The sequence below is a fragment of the Paroedura picta genome, chromosome 8 (genome assembly GCF_049243985.1).
Source record: "Paroedura picta isolate Pp20150507F chromosome 8, Ppicta_v3.0, whole genome shotgun sequence".
NCBI classification, from domain to species: domain Eukaryota; kingdom Metazoa; phylum Chordata; class Lepidosauria; order Squamata; family Gekkonidae; genus Paroedura; species Paroedura picta.
Window position 1 is genome coordinate 15,275,087 of NC_135376.1, and position 18,553 is coordinate 15,293,639.

Here is an 18,553-nt window from a genome sequence, read left to right on the forward strand (position 1 = left end):
ACCCTTGGGGGTCAAAATGCATCTGGCCTTTGTTCCTCATATGTTTCATGTGTAATTGTTGACTGTATTACACAGTATATCCAACTGAGATTTTATCATTGTTTTTAACTTGTGTTATGTGCACATCATCATAAGATCTATTTGTATTTTAAATAAAACCCTTTTCTGCAGCTAAACCTTTAGGCTCCTACCGGTTGGATGCTTGCTTTCATTTTTGGTTATTTATTGTTTCATTCTGCCTTTCGTTGGCATTTTGGGTCCTTATAATTTGGAAACTGAGGCTAAAACCTTGCTGGGAACTCTTCATGCGACCCTGCCCCCCGGCACTATATGAGAGAAAGCACTAGGGACAATGTTAATAACTAATAATTTAATATTTAATATTTAATTTTGTGTTTTAATGTTTTGCTGCTTAATTTAAAGTTTATTGTGTATTTGTGAAATTTATATGTATTTTATGTTACTGTAACATGCCCTGAGTTAGAGCCTCTTGTGGCGCAGAGTGGTAAGGCAGCCATCTGAAAGCTTTGCCCATGAGGCTGGGAGTTCAATTCCAGCAGCCGGCTCAAGGTTGACTCAGCCTTCCATCCTTCCAAGGTCGGTAAAATGAGTACCCAGCTTGCTGGGGGGTAAACGGTAATGACTGGGGAAGGCACTGGCAAACCACCCCGTATTGAGTCTGCCATGAAAACGCTGGAGGGCGTCACCCCAAAGGTCAGACATGACTCGGTGCTTGCACAGGGGATACCTTTAACATGCCCTGAGTTACAGTAAAGTTCAGATGACGCCACAAGTGAATATTAAACCAGGATGTGCACAAACCTGGCTTGCTGCTGAGCTCATACACATCCCCTAGAACATGCAAATTAAAAGTTTTTTGATATACAGGTGGATCAGAATCTTAGCATCCAACTTTATAGTACAAGAGCAGCAATGAAATCAAATATTGTGCAATGAATAAGAACTTATGAGAAAAAGACCTGACGAAACAGGAAGTTACTGTACCTTTTTGACACTTGCTTCCTTCATAACCTGGTTTACAGATGCAAGAACCATTCCTGGGATTGCAACCCAAAGTGTTCTCTCTTAAGCACCGGCATTCTTCTGAGCATCCTGCTCCAAAGACCCACTTGGGACAAGCTGCAGGTAGAAAAAGGGGAATGGTTCACTTTATTACTAGGTGGCTAGGACTCAGTGATGTCACAGAAAAAGCAAACCAATCAGAAATCTACAATTTCAGTGTCGCCAAGAGAAAGTAACCAAGGGACAGTTTGAAGGAAGGAAGGAAGAATGAAGGAAGGTAGTCTTATTTGTACTGCAAACAAAGAAATAATGACATAATTTCCCATGAACTATATTTTTCAGACATTAAATACATTCCTTATATTGGTCAACATGACTGGACTTACTTAGGTGGCAGAAACGACCATACAGCCCAGGATCACACAAACAAGCTCCATACAGTCTGTGACAATATCCACTGTGAGCACAATTACATTTCTTGTTGCAGTGCTTCCCATACAGTCCTTTGGGGCAACCTGACCAATATGGAGAGGGGGAAAGACAACACAAGAAAATGGAGGGTTGAGATGAACAAAGGCATTGTTTTCTATGCCTATTTTTAAAAAATATATCAGCAGATATGTTGAAATTTCAATGCTGTTGGTAAGCTAAATATCAGCATTTGTTGGTGGAAGGTCTGTGTATTGCCAGGATAGTTTTGCTTTGGTTTGTGTGGTTTTTTTAATTTTTATCCTTTCTAATTTATATAGTCAAATCTTATTCACGGTCATTAAGACCAAAGTGACTTTTAACTCGTATATCAATCTCTATCTCCAGCATATTTATTAAAGTGTAATAGTTTTGCTAGGATAAGACGTGATCTTGCAGCATTGGTTGGCATGTTGGGTTGCAAAGCTTTTGTTTTGGGTTGGGCTCTCAACTGTAGTGCGGAAATGGGGACATTTGGGCTCTATTTCCAGTCAGGCCCCACTTCCAAAGCAGAAGTCACCAACCTTTTCTAATTAAACAGCCAAAGTATACCGAAATTCAGAGCAAGGGTTCAGCAAGTCCTGTTTGCACAGCTGAAGCCATTGCTAATATCGACTCTGATGAATAATCCATAAAGGTACCCTCGCCCAAACACTGGCTTTTGGGAGTCCTTTATTAAGAAGTGAAACAAATGACATCTAGCAATAAATATTCACAGGAACAGCCTCTGCAATTGCAGTGTGCTGTCATAAATCTGTGCATGGTTCATGCTTAGCCATAGTTCCCCTCTATCATATCCTTTTCTGTAGCAGGGGAGGCCAAACTGTAGCTCTCCAGATATCCATGGACTACAATTCCCATGAGCCTCTCCCAGCAAGTACAGGTAGGAGCTCATGGGAATTGTGGTCCATAGACATCTGGAGGACCACAGTTTGGCCACTCCTGCTGTAAAGCACCTTTAAGGAGTTCTTTAGTCCTGTAGAAAAAATATTTGCCTGCCATTCTTTTCCCATACTGCTTCTTCGAGCATTGCACCCACCCCACCAATATACCTTAACGATTTCATTTCTTTTTCTTTTTTTTTAAGAGCCAGACGTGGTCGGCTGCTGGGCCTAATTTGATGGCAGGGTCGGCACGGATGGCCGACCTCTGCTTTGAAGACACAGGAGTCGTTATATAAAATAATCAGAAGAAATCAGCTGCCTTGACGGCAGCATCCAGCTCCTCTCTTTTCCAGAAATTACCTCATTGTTTCAAGCCCCAGAATGGGCTACCGTGTCTATTTTAGACGGACAGAGTCTTTATAAGTGCACATCAATGCCAATTAAAAAAGACCACAGCCAGCACTGCAGGCAATTGTAAGGCAGCCAGCAGGAAACAAAGCCAAGATAAACAATACAGTTCTGACCATCTTCACAAAACTTTCCATTAATTCCTGGTGGGCAGCGACATTCCCCCGTTGCAGGGTTGCAGGCACCTCCATTCTGACACTTGCAGAGGCTGCTGCAGTCTTCCCCGTAGGTCCCCGTGGAGCAGGCTGTAAGGAAAGCAGAGAAGATGAATGGGCAACACTATTTTTGCCCTGCATTAGAGAGGAAGGAAAATTATGTTTCTGCTATTGTGCCAAAGTAAGATGGAACTATTAGGGAACGGTTTAACACACAATCGGTACGCACAGGGCTGTTTCTTTTTTTGGGGGGGGGGGGCGGGAAGACAACATCTGCTTGCTACAGAGTGGTGTCATTGATTGCAATGCACCCTGCAGAGGTGATTAGAGGGCGGGCTGGATTTCGTGACTACATTCCGCTAGCAGTGGTCGGTTCGCATGCCAGAAGGCTACCTCCTGAGAAACAGAAAGAAGAAGAGTTGGTTCTGATATCTCTTTTCACTGCCCAAAGGAGTCTCAAAGTGGCTTACCAACACCTTCCCTTTCTCTCCCAACAACAAACAACCTGTGAGGCTCAGGGGCTCAGACAACATCAACAAAACTGCTATGCAAGAACAGCTCTAAGAGAACGGTGACTAGACCCCGATCACCCAGCCGGCTGCATGTGGAGGATTAGAGGTTGATGCTCTTAACTACTACACCACATGGGATCCAACCCCATGCCCTTCTTGGATCTCCACGGGATCCAACCCCATGCCCTTCTTGGATACTTCAGGATATGAAGTTCCTACAGGCACACTGCCTTGCTCACTCAAAAGGTACCCAGTTCGAATGGCCAGGAACAGCAGGTGATGTCAGTCTAGACTGCCGTCATGCTACGGTGGCCAGGAAGGGGCAAGCCTGAAGGTGAGGACCAGTCCTTGTCGGAGCCAAAGGGGGGGGGGAGGCAGCAACTGCTCTCAGAACATGTTTCTTGAGCTGGTGCTGGGGCATGATCAGATCACTGAAGGTTCTAGCACGTGTTCTGATGTTCTAATCCCTAGCTGGTAAGCTGCATTTGACTGGGTGGGTCACGCTGCACAAGCATGTTAGACTTCCTGAACACATCATGGGAGACAATCTAGAGCAGGGGTAGTCAACCTGTGGTCCTCCAGATGTCCATGGACTACAATTCCCAATGAGCCCCTGGCAGCAAACGCTGGCAGGGGCTCATGGGAATTGTAGACCATGGACATCTGGAGGACCACAGGTTGACTACGCCTGAGTTAGAGCAATCCTTTGCAAGTATACTGTCCCGACCACCCAGCTGGGAATGACTGCTGTAGGACAACGGCAGTACAAAAGGTGTAGATGCAACCTGACGGTACAATCTTAAGCACAACAAATTTTGAGTTAAGGGGCACTTTTATACTTTTATTCAAGGTACAAGCGTTCATGAGCCTGCACGTCTCTTTGGATTCCTGCACACGAGAGCTTGTGCCTTGAATAAACCTGGGTTGGCCTTAACGATGCCACTGGACTCAGATTTTGTTCTGCTGCTTCAGACCAACATGGCAGCCCACCGGAATCAGTTACACCCTTCTGAGCCCACTGATTCCACTGAACTTTAAAAGAGTGTAACTCTGCTAAGGACTGCACTGATGGAGCATGTTGAAACAATGACAAAGGTTACTCCACGCTGGTGGGAAAGTTGGCCAAGGGAAAAGTGAGCAATCATGTGAACACACATCAGAGCCTTGGTCCCGCAAAGTCAGTATTGCCCATTCAGACTGGCATTGGTTCTCCAGGGCCCCAGGCTGAGGTCTTTCACATCGCTATCTACCTGAGCTTCATAACTGGAGATGCCAGGGGTTGAACCTGGGACCTTTTGCATGCCAAGCAGATGCTCTGACACTGAGCAATGGACCCTCTCCTTTTTTGTGTGGGAAGCAGAGGAGGATTGCTATCACCTTCCCCTGCAGAGTCTTCAATGGTGGCTTTCCATCCAGTACCAATCCTGTTTGGCTTTCCAGACAATATCAGGGTATACTGTACCATACTACACCCCAGTTTAACTAATAGTTCATGGATAACTGCCATCTGTAGTGGTTCCTTCCCTCTTCACCCATTTTGGATGTCTTACTTTCATGGTTTTTCTCACACATAAAGCTACCTCCCATGGGGTGAAGCCAAGGGTCAGAATTGTCTACTCAGACTGGCAGAGGCTCCACTCAGTATTGTCTACTCAGGCTGACAGAATAGACAATCCAGAGATCTCCAGGGTCCTAGGCAGAGGTCTTCCATCTCACCTACTGCCAGATTCCATAACTGGGGATGGCAGGAATTGAACCGCAGGACCTTCTGCATGCCAAGCAGATGTTCTACCCCTGAGCCATGGCCCCTCACTGGAGAGATTCCATTTTTGGAATTCTGCTGTGAGCTGTCAGGGAGTGGCAGGTAATAAATCAAAATAATAATAATAATAATAATAATAATAATAACAACAACAACTATTACTACTACAGAGCCTCTTGTGGCACAGAGTGGTAAGGCAGCAGACATACAGTCTCAAAGCTCTGCCCATGAGGTTGGGAGTCCAATCCCAGCAGCCAGCCTTCCACCCTTCCGAGGTCGGTAAAATGAGAACCCAGCTTGCTGGGGGGTAAACAGTAATGACTGGGGAAGGCACTGGCAAACCACCCCGTATTGAGTCTGCCATGAAAACGCTAGAGGGCGTCACTCCAAGGGTCAGACATGACCCGGTGCTTGCACAGGGGATACCTTTACCTTTATTACTACTACTACTACTACTACTACTACTACTACTACTACTACTATAATAATCATCATCATCATAAAGTCCACTCTCAGGGGCACTAAGAACTGCATGCAGGGCCCTTTGTTGGCCATTAAATGTACGCACAGTGATTGGAAAAGTACAGGATTTTGCTCCTTTTCTACCAAAAGACTCTAAGAGCGAGAGGTCGGCCTCATTTACATTTGAAGCAGAGTTGTACAAGAACACCGGAAAGCCTTGGGAATGCCTCCCAGCGTGCGATACTCACTTTCATTACAGATAATGCCAGTCCAGCCAGGTGGGCAGTCACAGCTGCTGTTTTTGCTGTTGCATTTCCCTCCATTCATACAATCAGAACAGCTCAAGCTGCAGTCACTGCCAAATGTGCCATCCAGGCAAACTGGAATGGGGGGAAAAAAGCACACAGCTGAACTTGTACTTCCAGATCCAGGGCCCTCCGTTCACACAATATTTACACTGTATTTGTGTTTCTTCCTATCTACAACCAACTGCATTCAGCAGCCCCAAAGCAGCAGCCAAGTAAAACTCGAGAAGGGGGGGGGGGGTTGAAAGGCAACGGCCAGCTTCGTTGGGACAAAATAAGTGGATCTAATCAGGGCTGAAAAATGAAAATAGTGTAAAACTGCCAATGCCTGTGATGTTGGGATCACCAGTAGTCGGGACCTGCCTTTGTGAGATGGTCATTATACGGTGTGGGCCAAAGAGTCTGTAGATGAGCAATACCACTAGAATAATGTTCCATAGTGTGAACATGCCATGGTTTGCACTCCATTAGGTCACTGGACTGTGACTTCTGCTTTATTCATATAGTTGGAAAGAGATTCCTTATGAGACATCTATAGCCCAACCTCCTGCTCAACACAGGAAATATAAAGCTAGACCCGTTCCATCAGATGACTGTTCAGTTTTTGCCAGAAGGCTTCCAGGGACAAGCAGCCCACACCCAACATAGGCTCTGTTGTGGAACTGCTCTAGTGAGTTCTCCTGATATTCAACCAAAATTCATTTTCCTATAACTGAAGTGCATTGGTCTCGCCTTCTGGAATGCCAGATGAGAAGTCTGTGCCCTCTTCTATGGGGCAGCTCATGCCCTCTCCCAGCTTTCTTTTTACCAGGCTAAACTACTCAGCTCCTTCAAACTTTCCATGTAGGATTTGCTTTAAAGCCCCTTGACCATTTGTTCAAGTTTGTCATGGCAGGACTAGAAGAGATGCTCCTTTTAAAGCAAAGGCATCAACTGTTCCCCTGTTAGCGCCAGGTTTCTGCCAAGTTCAGTCTGTAGTGAGCCTTCAGAGAGGCTACTACCAAAGATCATATAAACCACCAGAAAAAAAATCTACTTTAATCTTGAAGACTAATTTATCGTGGCATAAGTTTTCATGAACCAGAGCGTCTCTAGATCTTTGTAAATGCATGAGCACAAGAAGCTGCCTTATGCTGTGTCAGGCTATTAGTCTGTCAAGGTCAGTATTGTCAACTCTGACTTGCAGCATTTCTCCAGGACCTCATCTTTCATATCACTTATTACCTCATCCTTTTAAATGAGGATGCCGGGAATTGAACCTGGGGCCTTTGGCATGCCAAGCAAATGTTCTACCACTGGACCACAGCTACATTGTGGCTTCTGCTATGGTTCAATGGTAGAGCATCTGCAATGGCTTCTGCTACATTACTCTGCTGTATTGTTCCTGAGACATGCACAAACAACTCAACAGGAGACTAGCACTAGAGCTACCTGCTCTGCCATTCTTCTAATTGGAGTTGGTCCTCCACTGCATGGAAACACCACTACTGTGCTTGGTCTGAAAATCCAAGATCTTTTCAGAAAGTTATCTCACCTGCTGTGTGCTCTAGAACAAGTTCCCCACGGATATCTTGGTTCCGATCCTCATAGAAGGAATTAAATGAGGTACTGAAATGAAGGAGCTGAGGCAGTTTCCGGAAGCGAAGGTAGGGAATTTTGATCTCTTCCAGCTCATCTTCTTCCTCTTCTAACTCTTCACCACCTAGTACTAAATGCAGAGACACAATTCTTTTTCACTACGATGACATGCTAGTGTTACATACAGAACAGTCTACATCTGTAAATAAATTGCACTGTTATTAATGCTCTGACCTGGATGGTCCAGGCTGGCCCGATCCTGTCAGATCTCAGAAGCTAAGCAGAGTCAGCCCTGGTTAGTCCTTGAATGGGAGACCACCAAGGTACACAATGGCACAATGGCAAACCACTTCATCTCTTCCCTTGAAACTCCTACACAGTTGCCATAAGTTGGCTGCAGCTTGATGACACCTTCAACCGCCACGAGGTATGGTAACCATGAAAGAATGCTACCCTCAGGTCAACGAAAGTGGCTGGTTCTCTGCTTTCACAGCAATGCTGGAAATAGCTTATGGCAGAGTCCATTAAAGCAAGATATAGGGGAAAGGCTGGGGAGCTCTCATGGAGCTCTGCCTTAAGAGAAATCCTAAAAATGGGTAATTCCAGGAATTTGTCCTGGGAATGAATTAGTTAAGCTTCAACTACCGGATCACATGCTAGGGCACCAGTGTTTTGCAAAAGGACTGAGAGTGTGCCAAGAGAGACACATTAATTAAAGGTGCCCTGAGAACTAAAGTACTTTCCTACATCACCCCTGTGGCATTGCCTCTCTTCAATCAGCCTCCTCTGGGGTAAGGTGGAGGCAGCTAATTCTGCTGCATTTCTACACAGCTGTATTGTTCCTAAGAAATGCACAAACAGGTGAACAGGATGGCATGGTGGTCAGAGCTTTGGCTCTGGGAGGCCCATGTTTGAATCCTCACTTTGCCACAGTGACCCTGAGTCAGTCACATTCTCTCAAACTAACCTGCTGTCATGAACCTCGATTCATGCCTGTTTGGTTTCATTTCCCAAAGCCTGGCAAGGTTGTGGGTTGTAAACCTGTAAATCTGTCTTCAGGCTCCAAGACTCCCCTGCTTTCCCTGCAGGAGTTTTCATCTGTTATTTTATCAATCTCCATTCGTGACCTTGCATAGACAGCCTAGTCTTAACAAGGCCGTAGCTGTAGCGATTAGATTCCAGCCATCTGGCAATCCTGAGAACCTTAGCACCTTAGGTGTCCTCTTGCTCTCCTGCCAAAATGCATTTGTACCCCTCCCCTATGGAGAGAACCCTATACCTGTTCTGAATTGACTATTGTTTGCTGTTACTATCAAGATCTTTGCTTAGGAAGATCTTGGCTCGCTTTAGCATTTCCGTAGACTCTGTTCAATAAAGCTCTTTTTGGATTTCAACTGCCTGTTGGATCTCAGATGTGCCTTTATCACGGACTTTGCAGGCTGGGCTCAGCCTGATTCCTGACACCTGCCTCCCAGGGTTGTTGTGGGGATAAAATAGAGAAGGGAAGAACAATGTCAGCTGCTTTGGCTCCTCACTGGAGAGAAAATTGTGGTATAAATGAAGAAAAGAGGAAGAGGAAGGGGAAAAAAGAGGAAGACAAGGAAGAGGAAGTAGAAGAGCTGTTTATTTTATACTCTGCTTTTCACTACCCAACGGAGACCACGTGCCCCCTCGACCCCTGTCCGTCATGGCTCCTCAAAGGAGGGGGCCAGAAGATAGGAGGCCAGCTCAGGGATATTGTCAATCTCTCCCTGGATTCCGGGGAGTTCCCTGAGCAGTTAAGGGAGGCAGTGGTCCACCCTCTCCTGAAAAGATCTATGCTGGACCCGCGAGACCCAGACAGCTACCGCCCAGTATCGCACTTAGCGTTCCTGGGCAAGGTGGTCGAAAGGGCCGCGGCAGACCAGCTCCTGGCATTCTTGGAAGAAACTTCGGCACTCGATCCATATCAGTCTGGCTTCCGACCTGGCCACGGGGTGGAGACGGTGCTGGTCGCCCTGCTGGATGATCTCCGTCGCCAGCTGGATAGAGGCGGGTTGGCAGTGCTGGTTCTTCTGGACCTGTCGGCCACTTTTGACACCGTGGACCACGAATTGTTGGTCCACCGCCTCGCCGAAACGGGGATACGGGGCACAGCTTTATGCTGGATACGCTCCTTTCTCCAGGACCGGACCCAGAGGGTAGCAGTGGGGGATGAGTTCTCATGCTCCTACAGACTTCCATGTGGAGTCCCACAGGGCGCGGTCCTCTCCCCCACATTATTTAACGTCTTTATGCGCCCTCTGGCCCAGCTGGTGCGGAGTTTTGGACTGGGTTGCCACCAGTACGCTGATGACACCCAGCTCTATCTCCTCATGGACGGCCGCCCGGACTCTCCCCCGGAACCATTTGCCAGATGTTTGGAAGCGGTGACAGAATGGTTCGAGCAGAGTCGTCTGAAACTCAACCCCTCCAAGACGGAGGTCCTGTGGCTGGGACGCAGGGGGCAGGATCAGGAAGCGCGCTTGCCCACCCTGGGAGGGGCGCATCTTACCATCGCGTCCCAGGCCAGGAATTTGGGCGTGATCATTGATGCCTCCCTAACTTTGGAGGCGCAGATCAAAAGAGTAGCAGGCCAGGCATTCTTCCAACTTTGCCAGGCCCGACTACTAGCGCCCTACCTGTCCCCCAAACACCTGGCCACGGTGATCCATGCAACGGTCACCTCCAGAATAGATTTCTGTAACTCGCTCTACGCGGGCCTTCCCTTGTCCTTGATCCGGAAACTTCAGCTAGTGCAGAACGCAGCTGCCAGGGTCCTCACTGGTACACCTTGGAGGGCCCATATCCAGCCAGTGCTGAGGCAGCTGCACTGGTTGCCAATTGCTGCCCGGATCCGGTTCAAGGTTTTGGTTTTAACCTTCAAGGCTCTACGCGAGTTGGGACCCACATACCTGAGGGACCGCTTATCGCCCTATGCCCCCCGTAGAGCTTTACGTTCTGCGGGAGAAAATCTATTGGTCGTCCCCGGCCCTAGGGAAGCACGCCTGGCCTCGACCAGGGCCAGGGCCTTCTCGGTCCTGGCCCCTGCCTGGTGGAATGAGCTCCCGGGAGAGCTGCGGGCCCTGCGGGCCCTTCCATCGTTCCGCAGGGCCTGCAAGACGGAGCTCTTCCGCCAGGTTTACGGTTGAGACTAGGCTTAACACCTACGCCCCCCCGGGACCTGAGGATTGGGATTAGACATGAGTACCATCAGTATCCCCTCTCCACTTGCTAAGGGGAATGGGTAGTTGATTAGCCGCTCTTGCCAGGTAGTCATTAACTATTGACATGTTAATTGGTTTTAATGTATTTTATGGGGTTTATACTGTTGTAACCCGCCACGAGCTGCAAGGGAGTGGCGGGAAATAAATTCAATAATAATAATAATAATAATAATAATAATAATAATAATAATAATAATAATAATAATAATAATAATAATAATAATAATAAAGCGGCTTACAATCACCTACTCCTTCTTTTCCCCAGAATTGACACCCTGTGAGGTAGGTAGGGCTGAGAGAGCTCTGAGGGAACCATGACTAGACTAGGTCACCCAGTGGGAGGAGGATTGGGGAAGGAAATCCGGCTCTCCAGATTGAAGGCCACCGCTCTTAACCACTACACCAAGCTTAACTACTACAACACAGAGAAAGAAAGGGGTGAATGCCTTAAAAGGCAGGTAGTTCTCTTCTGAAACACATGATCAACAAATCATTATGGGTGCATGCATGAAGTATGCCTCCCATTTTCATTTAGGCAAAGAAAATCTGGAATACGTGGTGTTAACAATTGCAAAGATCACCTGTACCAGATACATGGAGAACTCTGCCAGAAAGGCTTTCTTGAGTATGCTGGTGTTTTGTTTGTTGCCTGCGTTATGTTGTGCATGCACTGAATACACCCTTCAATTGCTTGTCAAGCAACAATGTGAGATTTCACGCATCACTGCTTAACCTATCTTAAGGAGGCTAATTATGGTGCCCTGCAAAACAAAGCATTTAGATAGGCTGTTTGTCACTTGCACAGGTAACCAGAGCTTTTCTTTAAGAAATGCCTACGAAGCAAGCAGCTATCTATCAGCCTTAAATCCCATTGATTTCTGGGTGACAGGCACACCACTGGGCCACAGCCAAAGAGAGCACAAATAACTTAACATGTGACATTTGAACCAAAGGCCTGCAATACTCGAAGATGACGCATTTTGCTGGAAAGGGAACACACAAGGAAATTTTAAAAGCCAGCATTTACACAAAAAGGCACTTTAAAACGAATATATTGCAACCTAGATTACATCTTAGTCCTTAAACGAACAACCCTGGTAGAAATGTTCTAAAGTGAAAATGTTGGTTTCTCACACTTACAACATTGGTTTGGGAATGTAGTTTCGCAATACATCTAGGCTTTCAGCAACATATAGCAGAGGGTTGGCATCAGCATGCCCCGAGGTGGAGCTGCAGGTGGAGCCTACTCATGACTCCTACCACACCTCCCTGCTCCCCCAGTGTGCCATTCCCCCATGTGTGCTCTTGGCCACCTGTGTCATCAGAGGCATGTGAGGTTGTGAATGAAGATTGTGGGAGGGCTTGCAAGTGGATGGCAGATGGAGGCAGAGGTGCAAGCAGGGGCAAACAGGTGAAACAGCAGAAAGCATGGGGAGGGTGACCCTGGGCATTCTCTTCCCAGGCCCCTCCAAAAACTGGGACTGACCCTGAATCCTTTGACTGAAAACAAGATCTCTCAAGAGGGACCTTATTTTTTTCAAGACTATATGCCCTTAACATGCTCCGGTTTCCATTTATCATTCCCAATTATAGCTTCTAAATTCCTGGAAAATAATTCAAATTTGCATTCAGAAAGACCGTCCTGACTCAATGGAATTACTTACAGCTGCAAGAGTGTCTGTTGATGGCCAGGCGGTACCCCTCCTCACACGTGCATTCATAGGAGCCCAAGGAATTAATGCAGCGCTGGTCACAACCGTGGGTGTCAGCAAGGCATTCGTCCACGTCTACAACATAAATGAAGCAAAGTTAGGCAAGGAGACATCCGAGAACAAGGAGGAAGTGAAGCAGAGCTGGGCGTTCTAAGGGCATGCTCTGCCTTCCTGCAAGCCTTCAGGCAGCTACAAATCAACAACAACCCATGATCAGACAATAAGCTAAAGCACAGCAGAACAGAGAAAACAGCACAAATGGCATCAAAGATCCTTTGTTTGCTTCACGCTACTTCTGAGGCTTGCCAACACATTATAGACCTTGTGTCCTCCACAAACTTGCCAGATCAGATGTGGCTTCTGACTTCCATGGTGACATGTGGAGGACCAAACCTGGTTCTCCAGATTAGAGGCCACCACTCTTAACCCACAACGACATGCTGGCTGTCTTCTATACATTTATATCCCATCTTTCTTCCATCAGGGAACTTATAGTGACATTAACAGGGCTGCCAGAGGTGTTCCTTCTACACTCCATCTTTACAAATACTGAAAGGGACATCACCATTGCTTATGGTGCCTAGAACTGACAAGCAGACTCCACGAGCATGGTTAAATCACTCAAAAAATCTCCTGTTCTCAAAGTCTGCAAAAGGCCTTTGGGGTGAAGGGTAGCAGTGCCTGAGAAACTTTTAAGTGCTTACCATCACACCTGCAGCCATCGAGGTTAAGCTGGAATCCTGCCTTGCAGCTGCATTCGTAACCTCCAATGTAGTTGACACAGAACTGTGAACAGCAGGCATCTCCTGTGTCACATTCATCCAAGTCTGCAGGAGCCAAGAAAAGAAAACATTCAGAGAAGAAACAAAGCAAAGAATGCAACGCGCAGGTGAGCAAGGTTTTGAAGTATTTACAGAAAGACTCCAATAGGCGCTCACCTCTCTGATAGCCCAACCTCATCAGACTTGGAAGCTAAAGAGGGTTGGTCCTTGAGTGGGTGACCAACAGGACTGGGGGTGCCATGCACAGCAATGCAATGGCAAAACGCTTCTGATCATCTCCTGTTTTGAAAGGCCCAAGAGGTGGAACTTAAAGAGTTTGCTATGAATCATCTCTGACTTGACTGCTCATGCTACCTTTGGTATACCTCTCCTGTTGAGCAGTAGTGGGTCCCAATGTAGTTGTCAGGGGACCAGTTTGGGAATGTGGCTCATTGAATCAAATGTGACTTGCTTAGGCTCGCTCTTCAAGAAACTTGCGTGTGAACATACACACTCAGGAAGGGGTTTAAGGCTGAGAGACCACAAGTTGTGGAACACACAAATCGGGTCTAGGGTCCCTTCCCTGTGTCACAGTCACATGTGAGTTTATTTATTATTTATTATATTTATATACCGCCCTCCCCTGAGGCTTAGGTCTCAGTTGCGGGTTTATGCATGCCCAGTGCCCAGTGTGGATTGCAACTGAGGCACACATAGAAAAGGGGAGCCCTCTCTACATTCTATTTACCTGATCTGAAAGAGGAACAATTTGGGAAATGGTTAAGTATACAGACAAGATTGCCCAACTGGCCAAATATTGCAACCCCTAGGACTGTCACAGACCAAAATGTTGTTCCATGTTTAATGATTTATAACTCCTCTATTCTCATTCTATGTAAACCACCCTGGGCCTTTGGGGAGGGCGGTATATAAATGTGATCAAATGAATAAATAAAGCAGGGCGGGAGGCTGAAGCTCTGTCTCCATGGGTGCCATTGTCCTGATCCAAAGGGAGTATCACACATGCAGGAACTGACGAGAACCCACAACTCAAGCGTGACTGCGACCAGAATCAAGGTGGGGGCCCTGGCTACAACCTGTATACAGTAATGTGTGAATGAGGCATTGCTCCGTGGAATCTATTTGCTATGAGTGCATATGACTGGTGGAGCACTATACCTGGAGAGATAAGGGCCCTGCAGGACTTAGGACAGTTCCACAGGACCTGGAAGACTGGGCTGTTCTGCCAGGCAGATGGTTGAGGCCAAGAACAATATAGAAATCCTGGCCTCTTTGCTCAAAGCAAGCTTATATTACCCTCTCGCCAGAAGATAGAATGACTTTGGAATGAGTGATTTGAATGTGTTTCATTGTTACGATTACGATGAGTATTTATTGTTATTATACACACGTTGCTACCCATCTTGAGCTTTTGGGGAAGGTCAGGTTATAAATATATATTTTTAACTTCTATGAAAATGTGGTCATAATTAGTTAAAACGGAATGAAAACTATGGTGGAGTTTTTTAACCGACATCAAGCTAGGATGAGCATATGGCCAGCCTGTCTACTCCCCACTCACGCTTGTCTTCCTTCTCCCCCTTTTTCCCCCCACAGAGAACCCCTGGTAGAAACTAACTCCAGTCACTTGGTGCCAAGAGAATGTGGGTACACGTTACCCTGAGGTAGTTCTCTCCCTACAAGCCACCATTGTAGGTTTTCTCAATTGCCAAGTAATGGATGGAGATGTCCTACTATTACAACTCATCTCCAGGCAACAAAATTCCGTTCGCCTGGAGAAAATGACCAATTTGGAATAATATGGTATTACACCACACAGAAGTCATTCTCCTTCTCAAACCAGCCAGCTTGGTGTAGTGGTTAAGAGTGGTGGGCTCTAAATCTGGTGAAAAAAACAGGTTTGATTCCCCACTTCTCCATGTGCAGCTAGCTGGGTGACCTAGGGCCAATCAAAGTTCTCTTAGAACTCTCTCAGCTCCACCCATCTCACAGAATGTAAGGAGAGGAAGGGAAGGCAATTGTAAACCACTTTGAGACTCCTTTGAGAGTTAAAAGGCAGAGTACAAATAGACCATGCTCCTCAGGTTCCAGTTCCAAAATCTCTAAGCGTTTCCCAACTCAGATCTTGCAACCCTATAGCATTGTAAACCGGGATTAATCTCTCGTTTAGAATCCCAGGCGGGGTGGGGGAATTAACTCAGATTAACCCATGCATTTGCGTTCACTTTCCATGGGCAACTGGCATTATCGGTGTAATCCCCCCAGACACCTGCCCATGACTCTCCCAAAGTTACTGTTAATTGTTATTATATTATAATTGTGGTCTTGTAATCTTTTGATGTTTTTTAAAGTTGTTTTGATGTTATGTAATGTTCCATGTAAGTTATAATGTTCTGTGTAAACCGCCCAGAGCTGCAAAGAAATGGGCGGTATAGAAATCTAAATAAATAAATAATGGGAAGTGGAAGAGAAGAAAGGGTGAAGGCACATGGGCAAGCTCGGCACTAAACCAGGTTAAGCGATCTTCCAGATTGATTCATTTAAAGGACATGCTTTCAGTAAAAACAAAACAAAAAAGCCAGAATATGCATTTTGCAAAGCAACCCCCATTGTTAAAGAGAAAGGAAAGCTACAGTAATCGTTGACAACTCATTGACTTTGTGACACCTCCTGACTTTGCTCTAGTTTGGCACGGCTCACGTCCTAAAACTGCTGAGCCATTATGAAGAAACAAGGCAGAAAGAGTCTCAGATTGATCCCAAAGATTTGCTATCTGAAAGGTAGTTGGCCCAGCGCTGAATTTGCAGAATGCCTTCAAAGGAAGCAACCAGAAAAGCAAAAGGTCAGCGTGGCAATTAACCTTGGAAAGGGCGCTAACATTATTAGGGGATGCAGTCAACAAGGAGAGAGCACGGGGAGGGGGAGGAGGAGGAGGAGAAGTGTGTAATCAATCAGTGGAGGTTAGAGGCCCGCGTGAAATTGATTAATGCGGGTTATTGGAACTGGCAATGTTGCTTCCTCTGAAAATGTCACAAAAAGGCTCCCAGGTAATATTTCAGATCATATCAAAGCTTCCCCAGTTCTATTAAAGCCTACCGTGCCTAGAAGCCTGTTCCGTATCAGTTAGTAGAAAATACTTTCCTTCCCCCTCCCATATTAGATTTTAACTTCCTCTGCTGATGTGTCTGTATCCGCTGCCATCTCATCCTACTTAAGTAACCTCAGCTTCAACGTGGACAACTGGTTACATCCGGGCAGATGTTTTCATTTGGTTAGTTTTGCTGGATTCTATGGGCAGAGTTGCAAAGCTGAAAAAGCTTCAGAGTATGGAACCATTCAGCTTAGAGGAGTGGTTCTCAACCTGGGGGTCAGGACCCCTTTGGGGGTCGGACGACCCTTTCACAGGGGTCGTGGCAGGGTGAGCAGCTTGGGGGAGGGGGGTGCCGCCACTGTTGCCCATTACTCCTGAAGGTGCCTGCCAATTTATATACAATTTATAACCAATTTATATACAATCATGAACAATGGATCTTTAAGCCATTCGTCAGTTTCGGTTTAATTTCTGTGAAAGAACACTTGCCTAGTTTTATGGTTGGGGGTCACCACAACATGAGGAACTGTATTAAAGGGTCACGGCATTAGAAAGGTTGAGAACCACTGGCTTAGAGGAAAGGCAACTGAGAGGGGGGCTTGATAGAGATTTATAAAATTAGGCCTAGGGTAGAGAAATTGATCAGATTAATAGAACCCGTAATACTAGAACTCGGGAAGGAGCTCCCAGTGAAGTTGTCGGACAACAGAATTCAGGACAGACAGAGGGAAATGCCTCTTCCCTTAATAATAAATTTAATTTTGGAGTTCAAAATTTATGCCTATGAGTATGCAAGGCTCCCAAGAGGGATTTAAAAAACAAAGAAAGGCAGTGGAAAAATTAATTTCAACTCTGAGACCCCCTAAGCATTTCACATATGCTTCATCAGGGCTATCTGAAATAATAATGTGGGTAAATATAAATCTTACAAGCAAAAATTTAAAAAGCACACATCTAAAATACAGGGGAACAAGCTTAAAAGAAAACAACCAAGGCAGTATTTCAAGAGCTAAAAATCAAACCATATAATGTTGGGCTCAGGGAATTCTTTTGCAGTTCCAGCACAGAGGAAGTCTGCACATTTAGACATTTCTTAGATTTATTTCTTAGACATAGTTAAGAACATGATTTTATAAAACATATTAGGGGCCAAGCCTGTTGCATTCAGGAATACAACGGGTGCTAGATTGCGGGTGGTGGTGGAAGATCTCTGCAGATGGCCTCGCCCTTCCCCAAGAACCTGGAAAGGCTGCAGGCTGGAGGCCCCTGGGAAGAGGACTCACCTGCAGGGGGAGCTCTCACGCAGCAGGGATCTGCAGCCTCCAAGGGAAGTGGAAGGAGGAGGGGGTGGTCAGGAGTGGGGGACAGAAGACGATTGGCTGGTCGCAGAACAGACAGGCATGCCAGTTGGAAGAGGAGGCACTCAGGGGCAGTTGCCTTGAGTGGGTGTTAAGCGCTGAGTGGCACTCAAGCTATGAGGCCAGCTCCTCCTCCAAGGCTTTACTAGAAATATTATAATGAACAGATAAGTGTTTGGATGTGTTATAGTTCAGCGGTCCCCAATCTTTCTGAGGTCAGGGACCGCCTCCAGGGGTGAGGGGAGACCCGATGGCCTGGATGCCGTGCAAACGCGCATGTGCAGTTGCCACACATGCGCGTTTTCGCCACCAGGGGGTGCAAACGTGCATGCGCGGCAACTGCGCACATGCGCGTTTGCATCGCCAGCATGCCGGTGGCCGCACCTACCTCTTCCCTTCATTCTCGCTGTGGGGGGCCGGGGGGGGAGGCAGGTGCAGCTGCCAGTGGCCCGATACCGGGCTGCGGACCGGGGTTTGATGACCCCAGTTATAGTTGACCTGTAAAATACCATTGTCTGAACCCTTCCCAAAGAGCCAGAGCTTGAACCAAAACAGTGGAGATCTGGCACTCTTTTATCTCAAACAAGTAATAACAGCTCCAGGCTTTCATTTAACCCATGACAGAAGTTCTTAACATTATGCATAGGGGAGAGAAAATGGCAAAAACGAGCCTTTTCTCCATCTCGCAGAAGACTAGGACACAGATGGCATTCAATGAAATTGTTGGGCAGTTAGAAGTGGACCCCTGGTTGGGAATCCCTGGCCTAGATGAATGCATGTCTTACAGACTCTATGTTCTGTGACAGGA

The 18,553-nt window shown here is 46.5% G+C and overlaps 1 protein-coding gene across 7 annotated transcripts in view; it reads right to left on the bottom strand.

Annotated features, from left to right (window-relative positions):
* The window catches only part of LOC143843009 (uncharacterized), a 228,529-nt gene that overhangs the window by 54,329 nt on the left and 155,647 nt on the right, over positions 1-18,553 (bottom strand). For 6 of the 7 annotated variants that reach the window (XR_013233425.1, XM_077348484.1, XM_077348486.1 and 3 more), the window contains 7 exons: positions 13,219-13,341; positions 12,467-12,589; positions 7,514-7,687; positions 5,923-6,054; positions 2,900-3,028; positions 1,410-1,538; positions 1,006-1,140 (listed from right to left, as the gene is read on the bottom strand). Coding sequence is in view for 6 of the 7 variants with exons in the window: in XM_077348484.1 (XP_077204599.1) it covers positions 1,006-1,140; positions 1,410-1,538; positions 2,900-3,028; positions 5,923-6,054; positions 7,514-7,687; positions 12,467-12,589; positions 13,219-13,341 (945 nt within the window). In the remaining variant the exon portion in view is untranslated. The remainder of the gene's footprint in view (positions 1-1,005; positions 1,141-1,409; positions 1,539-2,899; positions 3,029-5,922; positions 6,055-7,513; positions 7,688-12,466; positions 12,590-13,218; positions 13,342-18,553) is intronic. The other variant, XM_077348485.1, reaches the window with a different exon arrangement.